At 41.8% G+C, this 21,568-nt stretch overlaps 1 protein-coding gene across 4 annotated transcripts in view; it reads left to right on the top strand.

Annotated features, from left to right (window-relative positions):
• The window catches only part of TOGARAM2 (TOG array regulator of axonemal microtubules 2), a 112,405-nt gene that overhangs the window by 84,725 nt on the left and 6,112 nt on the right, over nucleotides 1-21,568 (top strand). For all 4 annotated transcript variants that reach the window (XM_056568565.1, XM_056568563.1, XM_056568564.1 and 1 more), the window contains exons 10-16: nucleotides 8,699-8,837; nucleotides 9,962-10,067; nucleotides 12,897-13,132; nucleotides 14,019-14,177; nucleotides 17,169-17,286; nucleotides 17,436-17,554; nucleotides 20,224-20,443. In XM_056568565.1, the coding sequence (XP_056424540.1) occupies nucleotides 8,699-8,837; nucleotides 9,962-10,067; nucleotides 12,897-13,132; nucleotides 14,019-14,177; nucleotides 17,169-17,286; nucleotides 17,436-17,554; nucleotides 20,224-20,443 (1,097 nt within the window). The remainder of the gene's footprint in view (nucleotides 1-8,698; nucleotides 8,838-9,961; nucleotides 10,068-12,896; nucleotides 13,133-14,018; nucleotides 14,178-17,168; nucleotides 17,287-17,435; nucleotides 17,555-20,223; nucleotides 20,444-21,568) is intronic.

Below are 21,568 nucleotides of genomic sequence, written 5' to 3'. Positions count from 1 at the left end.
AAACGCCTCGTGCGAACAGAGTCCATATCTTGGCGGAGCTCCTGACGCCTTTCGGAAAAACGCATGTCAATGCGAGTGGCTAGGTGAATAAGTTCATGTAGATTAGCAGGAATTTCTCGTGCGGCCAGAACATCTTTAATGTTGCTGGATAGGCCTTTTTTAAAGGTCGCGCAGAGGGCCTCATTATTCCAGGACAATTCTGAAGCAAGAGTACGGAATTGTACGGCATACTCGCCAACGGAAGAATTACCCTGGACCAGGTTCAACAGGGCAGTCTCAGCAGAAGAGGCTCGGGCAGGTTCCTCAAAGACACTTCGGATTTCCGAGAAGAAGGAGTGTACAGAGGCAGTGACGGGGTCATTGCGGTCCCAGAGCGGTGTGGCCCATGACAGGGCTTTTCCGGACAGAAGGCTGACTACGAAAGCCACCTTAGACCTTTCAGTGGGAAACAGGTCCGACATCATCTCCAGATGCAGGGAACATTGGGAAAGAAAGCCACGGCAAAACTTAGAGTCCCCATCAAATTTATCCGGCAAGGATAGGCGTAGCCCAGGAGCGGCCACTCGCTGCGGAGGAGGTGCAGGAGCTGGCGGAGGAGATGACTGCTGAAGCTGTGGTAGTAACTGTTGTAGCATAACGGTCAGTTGAGACAGCTGTTGGCCTTGTTGCGCTATCTGTTGTGACTGCTGGGCGACCACCGTGGTGAGGTCAGGAACTTCAGCGGGATCCATGGCCGGATCTACTGTCACGATGCCGGCTGGCGGGTAGTAAATCCTCTGTGCCAGAGAGGGATTGGCGTGGACCGTGCTAGTGGATCGGTTCTAAGTCACTACTGGTTTTCACCAGAGCCCGCCGCAAAGCGGGATGGTCTTGCTGCGGCGGTAGTGACCAGGTCGTATCCACTAGCAACGGCTCAACCTCTCTGGCTGCTGAAGATAGGCGCGGTACAAGGGAGTAGACAGAAGCAAGGTCGGACGTAGCAGAAGGTCGGGGCAGGCAGCAAGGATCGTAGTCAGGGGCAACGGCAGGAGGTCTGGAACACAGGCTAGGAACATACAAGGAACGCTTTCACTGGCACAATGGCAACAAGATCCGGCAGGGAAGTGCAGGGGAAGTGAGGTGATATAGGGAAGTGCACAGGTGAAGACACTAACTGGAATCACTGCGCCAATCAGCGGCGCAGTGGCCCTTTAAATCGCAAAGACCCGGCGCGCGCGCGCCCTAGGGAGCGGGGCCGCGCGCGCCGGGACAGGACCGAGGGAGAGCGAGTCAGGTACGGGAGCCGGGGTGCGCATCGCGAGCGGGCGCTACCCGCATCGCGAATCGCATCCCGGCTGGAAGCAGAATCGCAGCGCCCCGGGTCAGTGGATCTGACCGGAGCGCTGCAGCGGAGAGAGTGTAGCGAGCGCTCCGGGGAGGAGCGGGGACCCGGAGCGCTCGGCGTAACAGTCAGAATCTGAGTCCTGTTGTCCACCTCCTGTCTCCATGTCTGACTCTACATTAGATTTTGCAGTCTGTGGTTTTCTTTTTATTGGGGGTTGGTCCCTCGTGTCACCGTCACAGTCGTCTTCTATTTTTTTAAATTCAATATCTAAATCTCCATCAGATTCTGACAAAACCTCAAATCTGTTCGACACCACCATCACTCCTGCCCCATTATTAATCTTTTTTTTTACACTTTGCCCAGTACTATAGCCATTCTCGGGCCTACGGGAGGACGTGTCTTTTTTCCTTCTTTTTATTTGCTGGGTCTTATTCTCTTCAGATAAAGATGGAGACACAGAAGAGGATACCCCTGGCTGCTGCTGGTCCTGTGGCACAACCTCCATGTCCCCCTGTGCTCTCTCTGACTGCTGAGGTGTTGGTGCAGTGTTATGCTTGTCTGGCTGGACCTCCTGTCTTGTTATTATAGAACCAGTCATCAAAGCCTCCTCCTCTACAGCCTCTGCCCCCGCCACTAGGTCCTCATCAGGAAGCTCCCGGCAGATGTTGTGCCAGGCATTGGGACAGTCTCTGTGAGGGTGACCGATCTCACCGCATAGATTGCACCTGATGTTTTGGCAATCGCCACTTAGATGACCAGTCTCACCACACAAATTACATTTTGTTACTGTACAGGCGTTTGCCAGATGCCCAGGTTTGCCACATTTAAAACACTTTCTGGGCTGACCGGGGTAGAAGCAGACGCCCTTTTCCCTCCCAATGAAGAAGGAGTTGGGCAGATGTTGTGTGATGTTCCCGTGTTGGCGCAGCTTCACCAGGACCTTCCACCCTCCAGTCCAGATACCGTCATCATCTCTGTTCTTGGTGAGATCAGACACCAGGTCACAATGTCTGCGGAGCCACACCACAATGTCCTGGGGAGGAACAGCTTCATTCCAGAAGATAATATTGATGATGACGGTATCTGGCTTGGATATGGGAATAAAACTGAATTTATTCCAACCCTCTGTGTCTCTGAACCTGGGGAAGTTGGACCAGAACCTATCCAGATTAGACATGAGCTTAAAGCTGACATCATAGCCCTGTCTATCTGGAAGGTTTATCACTGCCAAGATGTCCGCTAGCACAAACCCCATCTGGTGGCACAGGAGCTCCCTCACCACAAACCTCCTATCCGGAAGGTCCTCCTTGGCACCTCTGTGCCGAAATCTCACCACATTCCTCCTTTTAAAAGCCTGGCCAGTGTAATTGGCGCTGGAGGTGAAGGATGGAGCACCACGGCTCCAGGCATTTCTAGGAGGAACCTGGCGGGTACCTGTGTCCTGTCTTACAGGGTTGGGGTCTGCTCTGGGGGGCCCTGCTACAGCTGAAGTACTTGTGGGTAAAGGGGGGAAATCCTGCACAGTATTGTGTACCACATCAACTTCCCCATCCACCTCTATGTCATTATCAGATAATACATCCCACACAGATTGTGCACCCCCTCCAGCCACCGACCCCTCAGGAACATCACAGTCCGCACCACCAGTCCGTGCCCCAACATCACCACAGTCCGCACCCCCAGTCCGTGCCCCAACATCATTACAGTCCTCACCCCTAGTCCGTGCCCCAACATCATCACAGTCCTCACCCCCAGTCCGTGCCCCAACATCATCACAGTCCACACCCCCAGTCCGTGCCCCAACATTATCACAGTCCTCACCCCCAGTCCGTGCCCCAACATTAGAGCTCTGCTCCATTACCCCATCACCTTCAAAATGTCCAATGTCTTGCTGACGAACTGGGACTTCTGGGACTTGTGGTGCCTCTGATGGTCTCTGCTCCTGCTCAGGCCCAACTGCAGATTCCTGTGGCTGTTGTTTCTCGCCATCTTGGAAAGAGAACCGTGCCGGCTGTATCAGGGGTCTTGTCCCTTGCTGGGGCTCATCCGGGGTGATGTCCGGTTCCATATCAGGTCTGGGCTCTGCATCAAAGTTCAGATGGTATTGGGAGAATCTTTCCTGGTTCCTATAAGACTCTGCCAGTGGACCCAACTTTTCCAGGATACAGTCCATCTCCTTCACAATGTCAGCGAGCTCTATGCTCAGTGTGTACAGTCTCTTATCATGCAGAGCTTTATACTGGGGATTAGCGGTCTTCAGCATATACACAGAGTCTATCTGCATCTGCAGCATACCCTTCAGGTGCTTGAGCTCCTCCATCCTCCTCACCAGAGCAGGGATCTCCTCCGCCAGCTGTAGCTCTGGTGCCCGGGCGGTCTCATTGCCCTGTTGTTGGGATCTGGACAGTCTCTTGGGCTCTTTGAATGTATCAGACCCATGAGCTGCTGTATCAGAGTCTGAAGCAGGAACAACTTTACAAACACCAGCAGACTTTACCACAGCTTTTCCAGGAGTCACCTCCATAGACCCCTCACCAGTGTTACCTCCGGCCTGGGATCTGGTGCGGCCTGAGCGGGTCATGCTGGAGACCACATCTTGTTTCTGCAGGTTCTCCTGTAAGGTCTGTCTCTCCAGAGATGTCCTCCTGTGTCTCTGTGCTGGAGAGTGGAGCTGCACACCTGCTGCCTGTGATCCCCTCACCTCCTGTGCACCAACATGTGATCCCCTCACCTCCTGTGCACCAACATGTGATCCACTCACCTCCTGTGCACCAACATGTGATCCCCTCACCTCCTGTGCACCAACATGTGATCCCCTCACCTCCTGTGCACCAACATGTGATCCCCTCACCTCCTGTGCACCAACATGTGATCCACTCACCTCCTGTGCACCAACATGTGATCCACTCACCTCCTGTGCACCAACATGGCCTTGAACTGCAGACCTGTGGTCTCTTACAGCGGCTTCTTTCTTGGAATCTTTAGATTGTTCCCCATACTGTGAGCCTTGACCGGCCGACTGTGAACCATCACTTGTCTCATACACACTTTCTTCTTCTTGTTTTACTTTACTCACATCCAAGTCTTTATCTTCTTTCTTAGCACTGGCAGTGCTTCCATACTGAGGACTTCTGTGTACAAAATCCACTTTAGGATTTCCATCCATATCAGAATGAGTGTTGGAGATTCCCTCCAGTGTAGGCCGAGAAGCCTGGGCCTTGCTTGGGGAGCTTCCCCGCCCAGGGTGGCCCCTCCCTGGGCTTGCTCCAGACATCAGGAGAACCACAGACACAACCTCACAGCTAGGAGGCAGTATTATAGTAGATATATTCTTGTATATAGGAGGCAGTATTATAGTAGTTACATTCCTGTATATAGGAGCAGTATTATAGTAGTTATATTCTTGTATATAGGAGCAGTATTATAGTAGTTATATTCTTGTATATAGGAGCAGCATTATAGTAGTTATATTCTTGTATATAGGAGCAGTATTATAGTAGTTATATTCTTGTATATAGGAGCAGTATTATAGTAGTTATATTCTTGTATATAGGAGGCAGTATTATAGTAGTTATATTCTTGTATGTAAGAGGCAGTATTAGAGTAGTTATATTCTTGTATATAGGAGGCACTATTATAGTAGTTATATTCCTGTATATAGGAGCAGTATTATAGTAGTTATATTCTTGTATATAGGAGCAGTATTATAGTAGTTATATTCTTGTATATAGGGGGCAGTATTATAGTAGTTATATTCTTGTATATAGGGGCAGTATTATAGTAGTTATATTCTTGTATATAGGGCAGTATTATAGTAGTTATATTCTTGTATATAGGAGCAGTATTATAGTAGTTATATTCTTGTATATAGGAGCAGTATTATAGTAGTAATATTCTTGTATATAGGGCAGTATTATAGTAGTAATATTCTTGTATATAGGGCAGTATTATAGTAGTAATATTCTTGTATATAGGGCAGTATTATAGTAGTTATATTCTTGTATATAGGAGCAGTATTATAGTAGTTATATTCTTGTATATAGGAGCAGTATTATAGTAGTTATATTCTTGTATATAGGAGCAGTATTATAGTAGTTATATTCTTGTATATAGGAGCAGTATTGTAGTAGTTATATTCTTGTATATAGGAGCAGTATTATAGTAGTTATATTCTTGTATATAGGAGCAGTATTATAGTAGTTATATTCTTGTATATAGGAGCAGTATTGTAGTAGTTATATTCTTGTATATAGGAGCAGTATTATAGTAGTTATATTCTTGTATATAGGAGCAGTATTATAGTAGTTATATTCTTGTACATAGGGGGCAGTATTATAGTAGTTATGTTCTTGTACATAGGGGGCAGTATTATAGTAGTTATATTCTTGTACATAGGGGGCAGTATTATAGTAGTTATATTCTTGTATGTAAGAGGCAGTATTAGAGTAGTTATATTCTTGTATATAGGAGGCACTATTATAGTAGTTATATTCCTGTATATAGGAGCAGTATTATAGTAGTTATATTCTTGTATATAGGAGCAGTATTATAGTAGTTATATTCTTGTATATAGGGGGCAGTATTATAGTAGTTATATTCTTGTATATAGGGGCAGTATTATAGTAGTTATATTCTTGTATATAGGGCAGTATTATAGTAGTTATATTCTTGTATATAGGAGCAGTATTATAGTAGTTATATTCTTGTATATAGGAGCAGTATTATAGTAGTAATATTCTTGTATATAGGGCAGTATTATAGTAGTAATATTCTTGTATATAGGGCAGTATTATAGTAGTAATATTCTTGTATATAGGGCAGTATTATAGTAGTTATATTCTTGTATATAGGAGCAGTATTATAGTAGTTATATTCTTGTATATAGGAGCAGTATTATAGTAGTTATATTCTTGTATATAGGAGCAGTATTATAGTAGTTATATTCTTGTATATAGGAGCAGTATTATAGTAGTTATATTCTTGTATATAGGAGCAGTATTGTAGTAGTTATATTCTTGTATATAGGAGCAGTATTATAGTAGTTATATTCTTGTATATAGGAGCAGTATTATAGTAGTTATATTCTTGTACATAGGGGGCAGTATTATAGTAGTTATGTTCTTGTACATAGGGGGCAGTATTATAGTAGTTATATTCTTGTACATAGGGGGCAGTATTATAGTAGTTATATTCTTGTATATAGAAGCAGTATTATAGTAGTTATATTCTTGTATATAGGAGACAGTATTATAGTAGTTATATTCTTGTATATAGGAGCAGTATTATAGTAATTATATTCTTGTATATAGGGGCAGTATTATAGTAGTTATATTCTTGTATATAGGAGCAGTATTGGAGTAGTTATATTCTTGTATATAGGAGCAGTATTATAGTAGTTATTTTCTTGTATATAGGAGCAGTATTAGAGTAGTTATATTCTTGTATATAGGAGCAGTATTAGAGTAGTTATAGCCTTGTATATAGGAGCAGTATTATAGTAGTTATATTCTTGTATATAGGAGCAGTATTATAGTAGTTATAGTCTTGTATATAGGGGCAGTATTATAGTAGTTATATTCTTGTATATAGGAGCAGTATTATAGTAGTTATATTCTTGTATATAGGAGGCAGTATTATAGTAGTTATATTCTTGTATATAGGAGGCAGTATTATAGTAGTTATATTCTTGTATATAGGAGCAGTATTATAGTAGTTATATTCTTGTATATAGGAGCAGTATTATAGTAGTTATATTCTTGTATATAGGAGCAGTATTATAGTAGTTATATTCTTGTATATAGGAGCAGTATTATAGTAGTTATATTCTTGTATATAGGAGCAGTATAGTAGTTATATTCTTGTATATAGGAGCAGTATTATAGTAGTTATAGTCTTGTATATAGGAGCAGTATTATAGTAGTTATATTCTTGTATATAGGAGCAGTATTATAGTAGTTATATTCTTGTATATAGGAGCAGTATTATAGTAGTTATAGTCTTGTATATAGGGGCAGTATTATAGTAGTTATATTCTTGTATATAGGAGCAGTATTATAGTAGTTATATTCTTGTATATAGGAGGCAGTATTATAGTAGTTATATTCTTGTATATAGGAGGCAGTATTATAGTAGTTATATTCTTGTATATAGGAGCAGTATTATAGTAGTTATATTCTTGTATATAGGAGCAGTATTATAGTAGTTATATTCTTGTATATAGGAGCAGTATTATGGTAGTTATATTCTTGTATATAGGAGCAGTATTACAGTAGTTATATTCTTGTATATAGGAGCAGTGTTATAGTAGTTATATTCTTGTATATAGGAGCAGTATTATAGTAGTTATATTCTTGTATATAGGAGCAGTATTATAGTAGTTATATTCTTGTATATAGGAGGCAGTAATATAGTAGTTATATTCTTGTATATAGGAGCAGTATTATAGTAGTTATATTCTTGTATATAAGAGCAGTATTATAGTAGTTATATTCTTGTATATAGGAGCAGTATTATAGTAGTTATATTCTTGTATATAGGAGGCAGTATTATAGTAGTTATATTCTTGTATATAGGAGGCAGTATTATAGTAGTTATATTCTTGTATATAGGAGCAGTATTATAGTAGTTATATTCTTGTATATAGGAGCAGTATTATAGTAGTTATATTCTTGTACATAGAAGGCAGTATTATAGTAGTTATATTCTTGTATATAGGAGGCAGTATTATAGTATTTATATTCTTGTATATAGGGGCAGTATTATAGTAGTTATATTCTTGTATATAGGAGCAGTATTATAGTAGTTATATTCTTGTACATAGAAGGCAGTATTATAGTAGTTATATTCTTGTACATAGGAGCAGTATTATAGTAGTTATATTCTTGTATATAGGAGCAGTATTATAGTAGTTATATTCTTGTATATAGGAGCAGTATTATAGTAGTTATATTCTTTTACATAAGGGGCAGTATTATAGTAGTTATATTCTTGTATATAAGAGGCAGTATTATAGTAGTTATATTCTTGTATATAGGAGCAGTATTATAGCAGTTATATTCTTGTATATAGGAGCAGTATTATAGTAGTTATATTCTTGTAAATAGGAGCAGTATTATAGTAGTTATATTCTTGTATATAGGGGCAGTATTATAGTAGTTATATTCTTGTATATAGGAGCAGTATTATAGTAGTTATATTCTTGTATATAGGAGCAGTATTATAGTAGTTATATTCTTGTATATAGGAGCAGTATTATAGTAGTTATATTCTTGTATATAGGAGCAGTATTATGTTAGTTATATTCTTGTATCTCTGAATGAAATGAAGCTGGTTGACGTCTTTATGTTCATGTGTTGGGTTTTGTTCTATATACAGCGTATTCTTTACCTGCCACCTTCCTGGACTGTTTTGACTGGGACTCAGATTCAGAGAATGGCGGTCCGGGTGCGGGGCCTATGTCTCATCCGGAGCAGGGCTTGTTGGAGGCTCTGAAGTGGCTCAATCACAAAGACTGGTGAGCTTTCCCATATGTTGTATTTATCATTTGCTGAATCCATACGTAACATTCACAGTATTCTTTACATTACTAGTATCTGATCACATCCAGGTCTGCATCTAGAACTTTTGTTTTCTTTTTTTTTTTTTTGGCTGTACCAGGAAATTCCCTACCCTAAGCCATAGTATATAGCAGCAGTCTCCAAACTGTGGACCTCCAGATTTTGCCAAACTACAACTCCCAGCATGCCCGGACAGCCAACGGCTGTCCGGGCATGCTGGGAGTTGTAGTTTTGCAAGTGAAGCAGTGGAACCTCTTTATTCTAGTTATCATCAGAGGGGGGTGGGCGTCTTCACAGTGCACATGGCCCTTTAAAATGGTCCCCTAGTTCCTCGCCACATACCCCCCACTCTGCCTACTTCTCTCCAACAGCACTTCTGCCCCCCCCCCAGAGCTGCTGCAGAACATCTCAGTATACAGCCGACTATTGCTCTACAGTCAATAAATCTGCAGCACCTGCTGTATTCATTCCTCGTCTGCTCCTTTGTTTGTGTTATTAGCATGCTGTAAACACACCAAATTTTCCCATTAATGTCCCAATGAAGATATATATGTATATGACTGTATATGGATATGGTGATAGCCGTAGGGGCTGGTGAGAGGTGGTGACATTTGCTTAGTGGGCAGGACTAGAGCTCAGAGGCAAGATTTATCCATGCCTCCTGAGACAGCAGAGGATGATACATTGTTTTGAGGGAGAGGGAGGAGCTGGGGAGCTGCTAAGACAACACCACACTGACAATGAGAGGACTACACAACTTCCTGTCAGGAGAGAGGGAGGAGCCAGGAGCTGCTAAAACAACACCACACAGACAATGAGAGGACTACACAACTTCCTGTCAGGAGAGAGGGAGGAGCCAGGAGCTGCTAAAACAACACCACACAGACAATGAGAGGACTGCACAACTTCCTGTCAGGGGCATTTTAAGAATAAAACATGCTGTAGCCAGTACACTTAGTGATAAAACTATATTAGTAAGTTATACAGTAGATCATTGCATGATATTTTTAATTAAATACAATTTTCTGATGCTTGAATACCCCTTTAATACGCTCCTTGTCATGTTGATCCGATCCTGCAGGGAACAGAAGGAGAAGGGTCTGCTCAGTGTGAGGTGCCTGGCGTCCTGGCATCCTGAGGTGCTAGTGTGCAGACTTCATGATGTCAGTATAGCGGTTACCAGAGAGGTAAGTTGTCCGGGAGAGGATAGAATATTGGTCAGGAAGTGAATGGAAATGATAAAAGTCAAACCCAAAGTTTAAAGGGGTACTCTGGTAGAAAACTATTTTTTTTTTTTTTTAAATCAACTGGTGCCAGAAAGTTAAACAGATTTGTAAATTACTTCTATATAAAAATCTTAATCCTTCCAGTACTTATCAGCTGCCGTAAGGTGCACAGGAAGTGGTGTAGTTCTTTCCAGTCTGACCACAGTGCTCTCTGCTGCCACCTCTGTCCATGTCAGGAAGTATCCAGAGAAGGAGCAAATCCCCATAGCAAACCTCTCCTGCTCCGGATAGTTCCTGACATGGACAGAGGTGTCAGCAGAGAGCACTGTGGTCAGACTGGAAAGAACTACACAACTTCCTGTGGAGCATACAGCAGCTAATAAGTACTGGAGGAATTAAGATTTTTATACAAATCTGTTTAACTTTCTGGCACCAGTTGATCTGAAGAAAAAAATAATAATAATAATAATAAAATAAAAATAAAATAGTTTTCCATCAGAGTACGCCGTTAAAGCGGTTGTCCACTTTGGATAACTTTTTTTTTTTTTTTTTAAAGAATTTCCCTATGATCAGCTGATCACAGGGTGTCCCGCTGCTGTGACCCTCTGTGATTGCCCCTAGGTATCATCAAGGGTTCATGTTACCCTGCAGCGCCACCACAGGGGGAATGAGGTATTACATCATTGGTATTGAAATCAATGAGCTGTACATGTATAGCACGGACAAGATAGATAAAGGTCCTAAGTGGGGTGAAAATCTCCTTAGGGTCTATTCACACGGCGGAATTTCCGCTTCAATTGAAAGCGCAATACATTTCTATGGGATTCCGCACTCCCGTTGACACTTTGGAATTTCCGCTTGCGAACGCAAGCGGAAATTCCAAAGTGTCGACGGGAGTGCGGAATCCCATAGAAATGTATTGGGCTTTTCATTTTGAGGCGGAAATTCCGCCGTGTGAATAGACCCTTAGTCTGGGTTTTCTGAATTAGACATTACCTAGAGCCATTTGTTCAAATAATATAATGAGGCTCGCTGAAGCGCCACTATGCAACATGCCTAATATCTACTAAGAAGATGGAAGTGTAAGTAAGAGAGTTAGAACTCACCCAATTTTCTATCTCTTCTATTCAATTTTGGGAACCCTGTAAACATAATTAATGTTATAGTACTGTATATCCTTAAAGGGGTACTCCGCCCCTAGACATCTTATCCCCTATCCAAAGGATAGGGGATAAGATGTCAGATCGCCGGGGTCCCGCTGCTGCGCGTAATGACGGGCAATACAGGGGCCGGAGCATCGTTACGTCACAGCTCCGCCCCTCGTGACGTCACAGCCCGCCCACGTCAATACAAGTCTATGGGAGGGGGCGTGGCGGTCATCACGCCCCCTACCATAGACTTGCATTAAGGGGACGGGCCGTGATGTCATGAGGGGCGGAGCCATGACGTCACGCTGCTCCGGCCCCTGTATCGCCCGTCATTACGTGCAGAGCGAACTCGCTCTGTGCAGTAATGATAGCGGGGTGCTGCAGCAGCGATTCCCGGGGTCCCCAGCAGCGGGACCGCGGAGATCTGACATCTTATCCCCTATCCTTTGGATAGGGGATAAGATGTCTAGGGGCGGAGTACCCCTTTAATAGGACTGGCGATGAGTGAGCAGAGATTTTAATAAAAGTCGCAGGAGGACATAAAAAAAAATAGGGGCCGGTTCACACTACGATTTGGCAATATTTGAACCGTATAAATGAGCCAACCGGAGTCAGTGTTTAAAGGGGTGCTCGGGTGGAAATCTTTTTTTTATTTTTTTTATCAACTGGTGCCAGAAAGTTAAACAGATTTGTAAATTACTTCTATTAAAAAATCTTAATCCTTTCAATAATTATCAGCAGCTGAAGTTGAGTTGTTCTTTTCTGTCTGGAAACAGTGCTCTCTGCTGACATCTCTGCTTGTCTCGGGAACTGCACAGAGTAGAAGAGGTTTTCTATGGGGGATTCGCTTCTACTCTGGACAGTTCCCGAGGTGTCATCAGAGAGCACTTAGACAGAAAAGAACAACTCAAATTCAGCAGCTCATAAGTACTGAAAGGATTAAGATTTTTTTTTAATAGAAGTAATTTACAAATCTGTTTAACTTTCTGGAGCCAGTTGATCTATAAAAAAAAAAGTTTTTTACTGGATAACAAGAAAACAGATTTGTAAATTACTTCTATTAAAAAAAATCTTAATCCTTCCACTACTTATTAGCTGCTGAATACTACAAAGGAAATTATTTTCTTTTTGGAACACATAGCTCTCTGCTGACATCAGGAGCACAGTGCTCTCTGCTGACATCTCCATTTTAGGAACTGTCCAGAGCAGCATATGCTTTCTATGGGGATTTTCTCCTACTCTGGACAGTTCTTAAAATGGACAGAGATGTCAGCAGAGAGCACTGTGGTCGTGATGTCAGCAGAGAGCACTGTGCTTGTGAGGTCAGCAGAGAGCTCTGTGTTCCAAAAAGAAAAGATTTTCCTCTGTAGTATTCAGCAGCTAATAAGTACTGGAAGGATTAAGATTTTTTTTATAGAAGTAATTTACAAATCTGTTTAACTTTCTGGCACCAGTTGATTAAAAAAAAAAAGTTTCCACCGGAGTACCCCTTTAACTCCGGTCGGCTGGGGTACGGGACTGCCCGGTTTTCGCTCCCACCAGCCGGTTCCCGTAAAATACGAACGTAGTGTGAACCCAGTCTAAATAAGATGTTTTTTCTTAATCCAATGTAATTTGACTAAATTGCCGATTCAACCATCAGGTCAGCAATCTGAGGTCCAAAGTCTCCCGTCACGCCATCAAGACCCTGAGCGACCTGTTCAAGGGCCTCCGGAGAAACATGGACCAAGAAGTGGAAGAGATCACCCGCGTTCTGCTCCACAAGATCGGGGACTCCAATGATTTCATCCGTGAGGAGTCAGATAAGTCTCTTGGAATCATGGCGGAATACGTCAGCCCCTCCAAGGTCCTCTCCGCGCTAATTGTAGGGGGCGTCAGGTGGGTTTAGTGTCCAGCGCACAACATGGATCCAGATTGTTAGATGTTGATACAACCTCGGACTTGGGCGGAGTTCACACCACGTTTTTGCAATACAGTTCCCATATACGTTATCAATTTGAAAACCGTACGGGACCGTATTGAAAACCGTATGCATTGACTCTCCATTGGAAATCGTATGCCAAACGATGCATCAGGTTGTGTCCGTTTTGCATCCTGTACGGTTTTGTCAGTTTTTACCCGTACCCAAAACCGTATCCTACCACAGTTTTTGGCCGGGTGAAAAACCGTATTGAAACGTTTACGTTATTTTTCAAACATGGGAGTCAATGGGAACCGTACACAACCGTATGTGCGTAATGTTCCATACGGTTTTCACCATACGGTTTTTGACTTTTTTTCTTTCGATCAAACAAGTGAAACTTTATTCATAATGGAGAAAAAACTTATACTATTTTTTTCTTAAAAAACGGATGCAACCGGACGTCATTTTTAAAACCGTATACGGATTAAAATTTGTCCACACGTTTTGATACAGTTTAGTCCGGTTTTGAGGAATCCGTTTTTTTTTTTTAACAAAAACCTCATACGGGAACTGTATTGCAAAAACGATGTGTGAGCCCCGCCTTATTCACAATATTTTATTAGCATTTCCAATAAAGCCAAGGTTATAGCAGAAGAAAAATACATAACTGAAGTATTTGGTGTTTTGGATCACAGAAGGGGGTGTGGCCTATGTTGCTCATTTGCATGAAAAAGAGAGTCTCTGAACATAGTGGGGGGTGTTCTTATAGGAAGTGGGTGGGGTTTTAAATGTCGCGCGTGTGTACCGGTCCTTTAAGAAATTAAATTTTTTGTTTTTTTTTTGTCTGATTCTCTTTTGTAGCCATAGGAACAGCTCAGTGAGAAAGTGTACGGCAAAACATCTCCTGGCGGTGGTGGAAAGGCTGGCGGCAGACAAACTCCTGTCAGGGCCTCGGGAGAGCACAGACGCCTTTCTCAGGTCCCTCGTAAAACTGATGCAGGACGGACAGCAAGACACCAGGTATCCTGATTATAGTTAAAGGGGTACTCCGGTGTAAAAAAAAATTGTAAATCAACTGGAACCAGAAAGTTAAACAGATTTGTAAATTACTTCTATTAAAAAATCTTAATCTTTCCAGTACTTATCAGCTGCTGTATGCTCCGCAGGAAGTTCTTTTCTTTCTGAATTTCCTTTCCAGTCTGACCACAGTGCTCTCTGCTGACACCTCTTTCCGTATCAGGAACTGTCCAGAGCAGGAGAGGTTTGCTATGGGGATTTGCTCCTGCACTGGGCAGTTCCTGACATGGACAGAGGTGTCAGCAGAGAGCACTGTGGTCAGACAGAAAAGAAATTCAGAAATAAAAGAACTTCCTGTGGAGCATACAGCAACTGATGAGTACTGGAAAGATTAAGATTTTTAAATAGAAGTAATTTACAAATCTGAAGAAAGCGGGTAGATGCCAGCGATTAAGAAACTTCACCTTTATTGGAACCACGTAAAATCATCGACATGGAGAGACTTCAATAGGACAAACATTTAAAATTCCAGGAATCAGCGCCAAGCATGACGCGTTTCAGGTCATGTGACCTTTCATCAGATGCATGGTGGGAAGCAGAAGGGTGGGGGAATAAAATAGAGGCACCCTTCTGCTATACATAACAGGTATAAAATCATAAATCATTAAACACCTATAACATAGTTATAAACTGAGTGCAAACAATATATATGGAACCTGTATATTTTTTAAGGAGACACAAAGTGTATATTTGGAGGAAAAAGATTGCCAGAACACTAATAATTATAAATAGTGATACAATAAATAATAATATATATAAGGCATCAATGGCAACCTAAAACTACTTAGTAATGAATGATGACGTCCGATTTTAAATTTAACCCATGTGGTTGAAATGTGCGCAAAGAGTAAATCCAAAAGATTTCCCTATTGCGTAATGATTTGATGCGATCTCCACCTCTGTCATGTGAACAAACTATCTCAATACCCGAGAACGAAAAATGAGCTACATTACCGTCATGGACATTTTTAAAGTGTTTAGAAACATTTGATGCGTTAGTGTAAGAACCGCTGCCAATGGCTCTAAGATGTTCTTGGATGCGTTTTTTCAAGGTTCTTTTAGTGCTGCCGATATAGGATACATTGCAGCTATTACAATCTATTTTATAAATTACGTGAGTGGATTCGCAGTTAATAAATTGTTTAATCGGCACAGAATTCGAATCAGGAATTGGAATCGTAGACGTCTTGGCAGCGTGTGCACACACAACGCATCTGGGTAAACCGCATTTGAAAAACCCATTTAATTTAATCCATTAACGAGAACCAGCAGCAGAGGCAAGTGGCAGGGCACTCGGAGATAAAAGATTACCTAGATTAGGGGCCCGTCGTGCTCGAAAAATTTATGCCATTTTTTAATTCTTGGACATTCTACTTGATAGCAGACAGGGACGTGTTCACACTTCCACATACAGAAAATCGACTGCAGGTAACACCATCCTGCGCGCAGAGTCATGTCACCCAGAACACACGGTTTTAGCCGTTCCGGTGGGTTAGCTGACTCGCGCTCGCAGAAATTGTTCCACAGACGAATCTTTTCAAATTGAATCGGATAACATTTTCCATCGTTTGGGTCAGAGAGGTTACCAGCCCTGGTGTCTGAACAGAGCCAAACGGAAAGTTTTACAAAAATCTAGAGATAGTCTTCTCACACCAAAACCTTATCAAACAATTACGAATACGGTATCGAAGCCTTTACTACTACTTACAGTCTAGAATTTAATAGTATTAAATCCATTATTAATAAATTTCTACCTATTTTATGTCAGGATACCATCCTTAATAAATATTTAAAAAATGGCATAAATTTTTCGAGCAGACGGGCTCCTAATCTAGGTAATCTTTTATCTCCGAGTGCCCTGCCACTTGCCTCTGCTGCTGGTTCTCGTTAATGGATTAAATTAAACGGGTTTTTCAAATGCGGTTTACCCAGATGCGTTGTGTGTGCACACGCTGCCAAGACGTCTACGATTCCAATTCCTGATTCGAATTCTGTACCGATTAAACAATTTATTAACTGCGAATCCACTCACGTAATTTATAAAATAGATTGTAATAGCTGCAATGTATCCTATATCGGCAGCACTAAAAGAACCTTGAAAAAACGCATCCAAGAACATCTTAGAGCCATTGGCAGCGGTTCTTACACTAACGCATCAAATGTCTCCAAACACTTTAAAAATGTCCATGACGGTAATGTAGCTCATTTTTCGTTCTCGGGTATTGAAATAGTTTGTTCACATGACAGAGGTGGAGATCGCATCAAATCATTACGCAACAGGGAAATCTTTTGGATTTACTCTTTGCGCACATATAATATAATTTGCGCTCCAAATATACACTTTGTGTCTCCTTAAAAAATATACAGGTTTCATATATATTGTTTGCACTCAGTTTGTAACTATGTTATAGGTGTTTAATGATTTATGATTTTATACCTGTTATGTATAGCAGATGGGTGTCTCTATTTTTGGAACGGACAGGGTTAATCCCTGGTTCATAGGATAGATGTTTTACTCACCTGTTCCATTAGGAGGCTCGGATATATTCCCCCACCCTTCTGCTTCCCACCATGCATCTGATGAAAGGTCACATGACCTGAAACGCGTCATGCTTGGTGCTGATTCCTGGAATTTTAAATGTTTGTCCTATTGAAGTCTCTCCATGTCGATGATTTTACGTGGTTCCAATAAAGGTGAAGTTTCATAATCGCTGGCATCTACCCGCTTTCTTCATATCCTTGGAGGATTACATTGCCGTGCGGTGGCCGGGTGAGCTGACTATTCTCCTACTTTGCTCCATTAATTTACAAATCTGTTTAACTTTCTTGCACCAATTGATTTAAATAAAATCGTTTCCCACCGGAGTACCCCTTTTAATACCGCATGAGCCCATTGTTATAACGGAATCTTACCAAAATGTTTTACTTTTCTAGGTTCTATGGAAGACGGATGTTCAGTTTAGTAATGACTCACCCTAAATTCGAAGCGCAGATGGAACGGTTGATCCCGTCACATGACCTACGAGACCTAATCGCCACGGTTAAACAGAAAGTAGGTGATGTTTCACAGTAAGGATCCATGTTTATTGGCGCGGAGCTTCTGTGACTGACCAGTCCGATCTCCATAGTCTACAAAAATGGCCGACTACATCAGCAGGTTTCAAAATAAAAAAACTAAAAAAAACTAACTCTACTCTACAGGAACTGAATGACAGTGTTTCGGATGTTCCGTCTGCCAGAAGTCAGCGGCCTCTTCAGAAGAGCGGGGTGACTGTGAGTTCAGGGGTGACGGTTCAGGATACTGCAGAATCGGATCAGAGGTGAGCTGAAAGTCCATTAACATCTATGAGCAAACTCCTATCCTGACATTCTCTGTGCCGCTGGATGTCTCCGCTCCTTCTACTATGTAACTCTAAGGCTGGGTTCACACTGCGGAATCCCTGGGCGGAATTTCCGCAGGAGATCCCACGGGCGGCGCTAGGACCGAGCGGACTGCATTGCTGCCCCCCATAGATGACAATGCATTTCTGGGTGGATCTTTTGGAAGATCTGCTCAGAAATGCATTGCCATCTATGGGGACGGCAATGCAGTCCGCGCGGTCCTAGGGCCGCCGGCTCGATCTCCAGCAGAAATTCTGTAGTGTGAACACAGCCTTAGGTTTTTACAGACAGCAGAATTTCCGCTTGCAGAATTCCCCCTCAAATTAAAGCCCATAGACTTCTATGGGATTCCGCACTCCCATTCACACTTCTGAATTTCCGCTTGCGGAAATTCAGAAGTGTGAATGGGAGTGCGGAATCCCATCGAAGTCTATGGGCTTTCATTTGAGGCGGAATTCCTGAATAAACCCTTAGTGTGTGATCTTAGATTAGTCATTGCCCCTGAGGACGCCACCTGTAACGTGGTGAAACAAGTTGTGGGCTTTGCATAAGGTTTTAAAATCAGCTGGGTTCCTATATCAGTCCTCTGCATCTATACAACAATTATATATTTAAAGATAATGACAGCCCACAGGCGTCCAGTATATAAGGCGATCATACTTTCAAAGAGCGATCATACACTTTCAGGACCCTTGCTGGCCTTTTAAAGGGGAATTCCAGTAAAAGACAATTTTTTTTATATCAACTGACTCCAGAAAGTTAAACATATTTGTAAATTGCTTCTATTAAAAAAAATCTTAATCCTTCCAGTACTTATCAGCTGCTGAAGTTGAGTTGTTCTTTTCTGTCTGACAACAGTGCTCTCTGCTGACACCTCTGTCTGTCTCAGGAACTATCCAGGGCAGGAGAGGTTTGCTATGGGGATTTGTGCCTACTCTGGACAGTTCCTGAGACACAGAGGTGTCAACAGAGAGCACTGTTGTCAGACAGAAAATAACAACTCAACTTCAGCAGCTGATAAGTACTGGAAGGATTAAAGGGGTATTCCAGGAAAAAACTTTATATATATATATATATATATATATATATATATATATATATATATATAATCTCAACTGGCTCCAGAAAGTTAAACAGATTTGTAAATTACTTCTATTAAAAAATCTTAAAAATCCTTTCAGTACTTATGAGCTTCTGAAGTTAAGGTTGTTTTTTTCTGTCTAAGTGCTCTCTGATGACACCTGTCGTGGGAAATGCCCAGTTTAGAAGAGGTTTGCTATGGGGATTTGCTTCTAAACCGGGCGTTTCCCGAGACACGTGTCATCAGAAGCTCATAAGTACTGAAAGGATTAAGATTTTTTAATAGAAGTAATTTACAAATCTGTTTAACTTTCTGGAGCCAGTTGATATATATAAAAAAAGTTTTTTCCTGGAATACCCCTTTAAGATTTTTTTAATAGATTTAATAGAAATAATTTACAAATCTGTTTAACTTTCGGGAGCCAATTGATGTGAAAAAAAATTGTTTTTGACTGGAATACCCCTTTAATTTTAGGTTTCAGTGTGGGGTAAAAGTGGGTACTTTTTTAATGTTTTCAAATCAACTGGTGCCAGAAAATTAAGCAGCTTTGTAAATGTTTTCTATTAAAAAATGCAGTACTTATCAGCTGCTGTATGCTCCACAGGAAGTTGTGTACTTCTTTCCAGTCTGACCACAGTGCTCTCTGCTGACACCTCTGTCCATGTCAGGAACTGTCCAGAGCAGCAGAGGTTTGCTTTGGGGATTTCCTTGTACTCTGGGCCATTTCTGATGTGGACAGAGGTGTCAGCAGAGTGCACTGTGGTCCAACTGGAAAGAACTACACAACTTCCTGTGGAGCATACAGCAGCTGATAAGTACTGGAAGGATTAAGATTCTTAAATAGAAGTAATTTACAATTAACTTCTGGCACCAGTTGATTTAAAAAAAAACGTTTCCCACCAGAGTACCCCTTTAAGCATTTCCAGCAATATAACAACTGGACATGCACCACAGATGCAGCTGATATGGCTCTTGGCTCTAAATAAGTCATGAAAACCTGTGCAAGGATCCCCTACAACATTAGAAAACAAGGGTAAGGGGAGTCCATCCAAAAATCATGGAAAGGGTCGGGGGGGGGGGGGGGAGAGGGGTGCAAACAAGCAGCAAAACCTTCGGTCTGATGTGGTTTGCAGTGTCGTGGTGATGTTAAGGGGGCCCCTCTATTAATCTTTGCTATAGGGCCCTCTCATTTCTATGTACACTACTGTTGCAAAATTAAACAGAATCTGTCAGCTGTAGGTCATGCCTAGAGCTCTAGTGTCACTAAGGTTGTGCTAAACTGCAGCATGCATGCCTCCTCCCTCCCCCACTCTTCCACACAAAGCACCTTTTTAAGTTATTATTTTATGTATTTTATGGTTTAATATACAGTATATTATTGTATTATATATCTATATACTGCCTACATTTCATGATGTCATTTTCCATGCTGTCTCCCTTAGACGAAACTGACATAGATCATAGATACATCTGATAGGAAAATGATGATCTAATGATACAATGTTATTTGCATATTATATTGTATAGTTCCATTAGCCTGAATCCATCCATAGAGAACAAGTCAGAGCCTCAGGAGTCCCCACAACCTCGGCGGCAGCCTGTCCGGGCAGCAGAGGTGACAGAACAACTAAAGGAACTCACCAAACTTCTAACAGCCAAGGAATACCAGAGCAAAATGGACGGTGTGACGCTTCTACTGGAGCACTGCAAGAACAATGTGAAGTTTGTCACTTCCAACATTACCCCAGTAAGTGGCCAGAAATTATTACACGAAGACTCGATAAGATGATATTTTGTGTGTTCAGCTATTGTAGATCTTAGAACTGTTTCCCCCAACCAGGTTGCCTCCAGCTGTTGCACAACTTAAACTTCCAGCATGCCTGGAGAGCCTTCAACTGATGGTGCACTGGTTAGAAAACACTTAGAACATTACAAAAAAAACATCATCTATGTACCTATGCAATATTTGCAAATAGCCACAGAGAGGGATTATATCAGACAAAAAAAAACATCATCTATGTACCCATGCAATATCTGCAGATAGTACCAAATCAGCGTCTTGAAGCCACCATGGAAAGCCGTGATGGTGTGGGAAGCTCAGAGGCTATAAACCGGTAGGTTTCATACAGGCGCACTTCTTCCGGCCTCATCGAGGCCGGAAGAAGTGCACCTGCACGAAACCTACCGGTTTGTAGCCTCTGAGCTTCCCGCACCATCCCGGGTTTCTATGGCAGCTTCAAGACGCTGAGTTCGGACAGTGTGTTGAGTTGCTGGATTTCATCTTCACTTCTTTATTTGCATTTTGGTATCTATGGACTTTGCACCACCGCTGTATCCAGTTTTTTAGTAAACCGACGTCTACCATGGATTTTTTATCTACATGCACTAGTCTCCATTCCTAAGGTGTGTTAGTTAGGTGCCTCCACCTCTTTTTGCTCTTCGTTATTTGCATATCTGCAGATAACCCCAGAGCGAGATTATATCAGACAAAAAAAAAAACGTCATCTATGTACCTATGCAATATCAGCAAATAGCCCCAGAGCAAGATTATGTCAGGCAGAAAAACACCATCATCAATGTACCCATTCAATATCTGCAAATAGCCGCAGAGCAAGATTATATCAAACAAAAAAAACATAATCTATGTATCCATGCAATAGCTGCAATTAGCCCCAGAGCAAGATTAGATTAGACAAAAATATTAGATTAGACAAAAATAACGTCATCTATGTACCTAAGCAATATCTGCAGATAGCCCCTAGAGCAAGATTATATTAGGCAGAAAAACCCCGCCATCTATGTACCCATTCAATATCTGCAAATAGCCACAAAGCAAGATTATATCAAACAAAAAACAAAAAAACATAATCTA

Source organism: Hyla sarda, chromosome 3 (assembly GCF_029499605.1).
Source record: "Hyla sarda isolate aHylSar1 chromosome 3, aHylSar1.hap1, whole genome shotgun sequence".
NCBI classification, from domain to species: domain Eukaryota; kingdom Metazoa; phylum Chordata; class Amphibia; order Anura; family Hylidae; genus Hyla; species Hyla sarda.
Note: the sequence above shows the minus strand (reverse complement) of the source record. Positions and strands in the feature narration are given on the sequence as shown.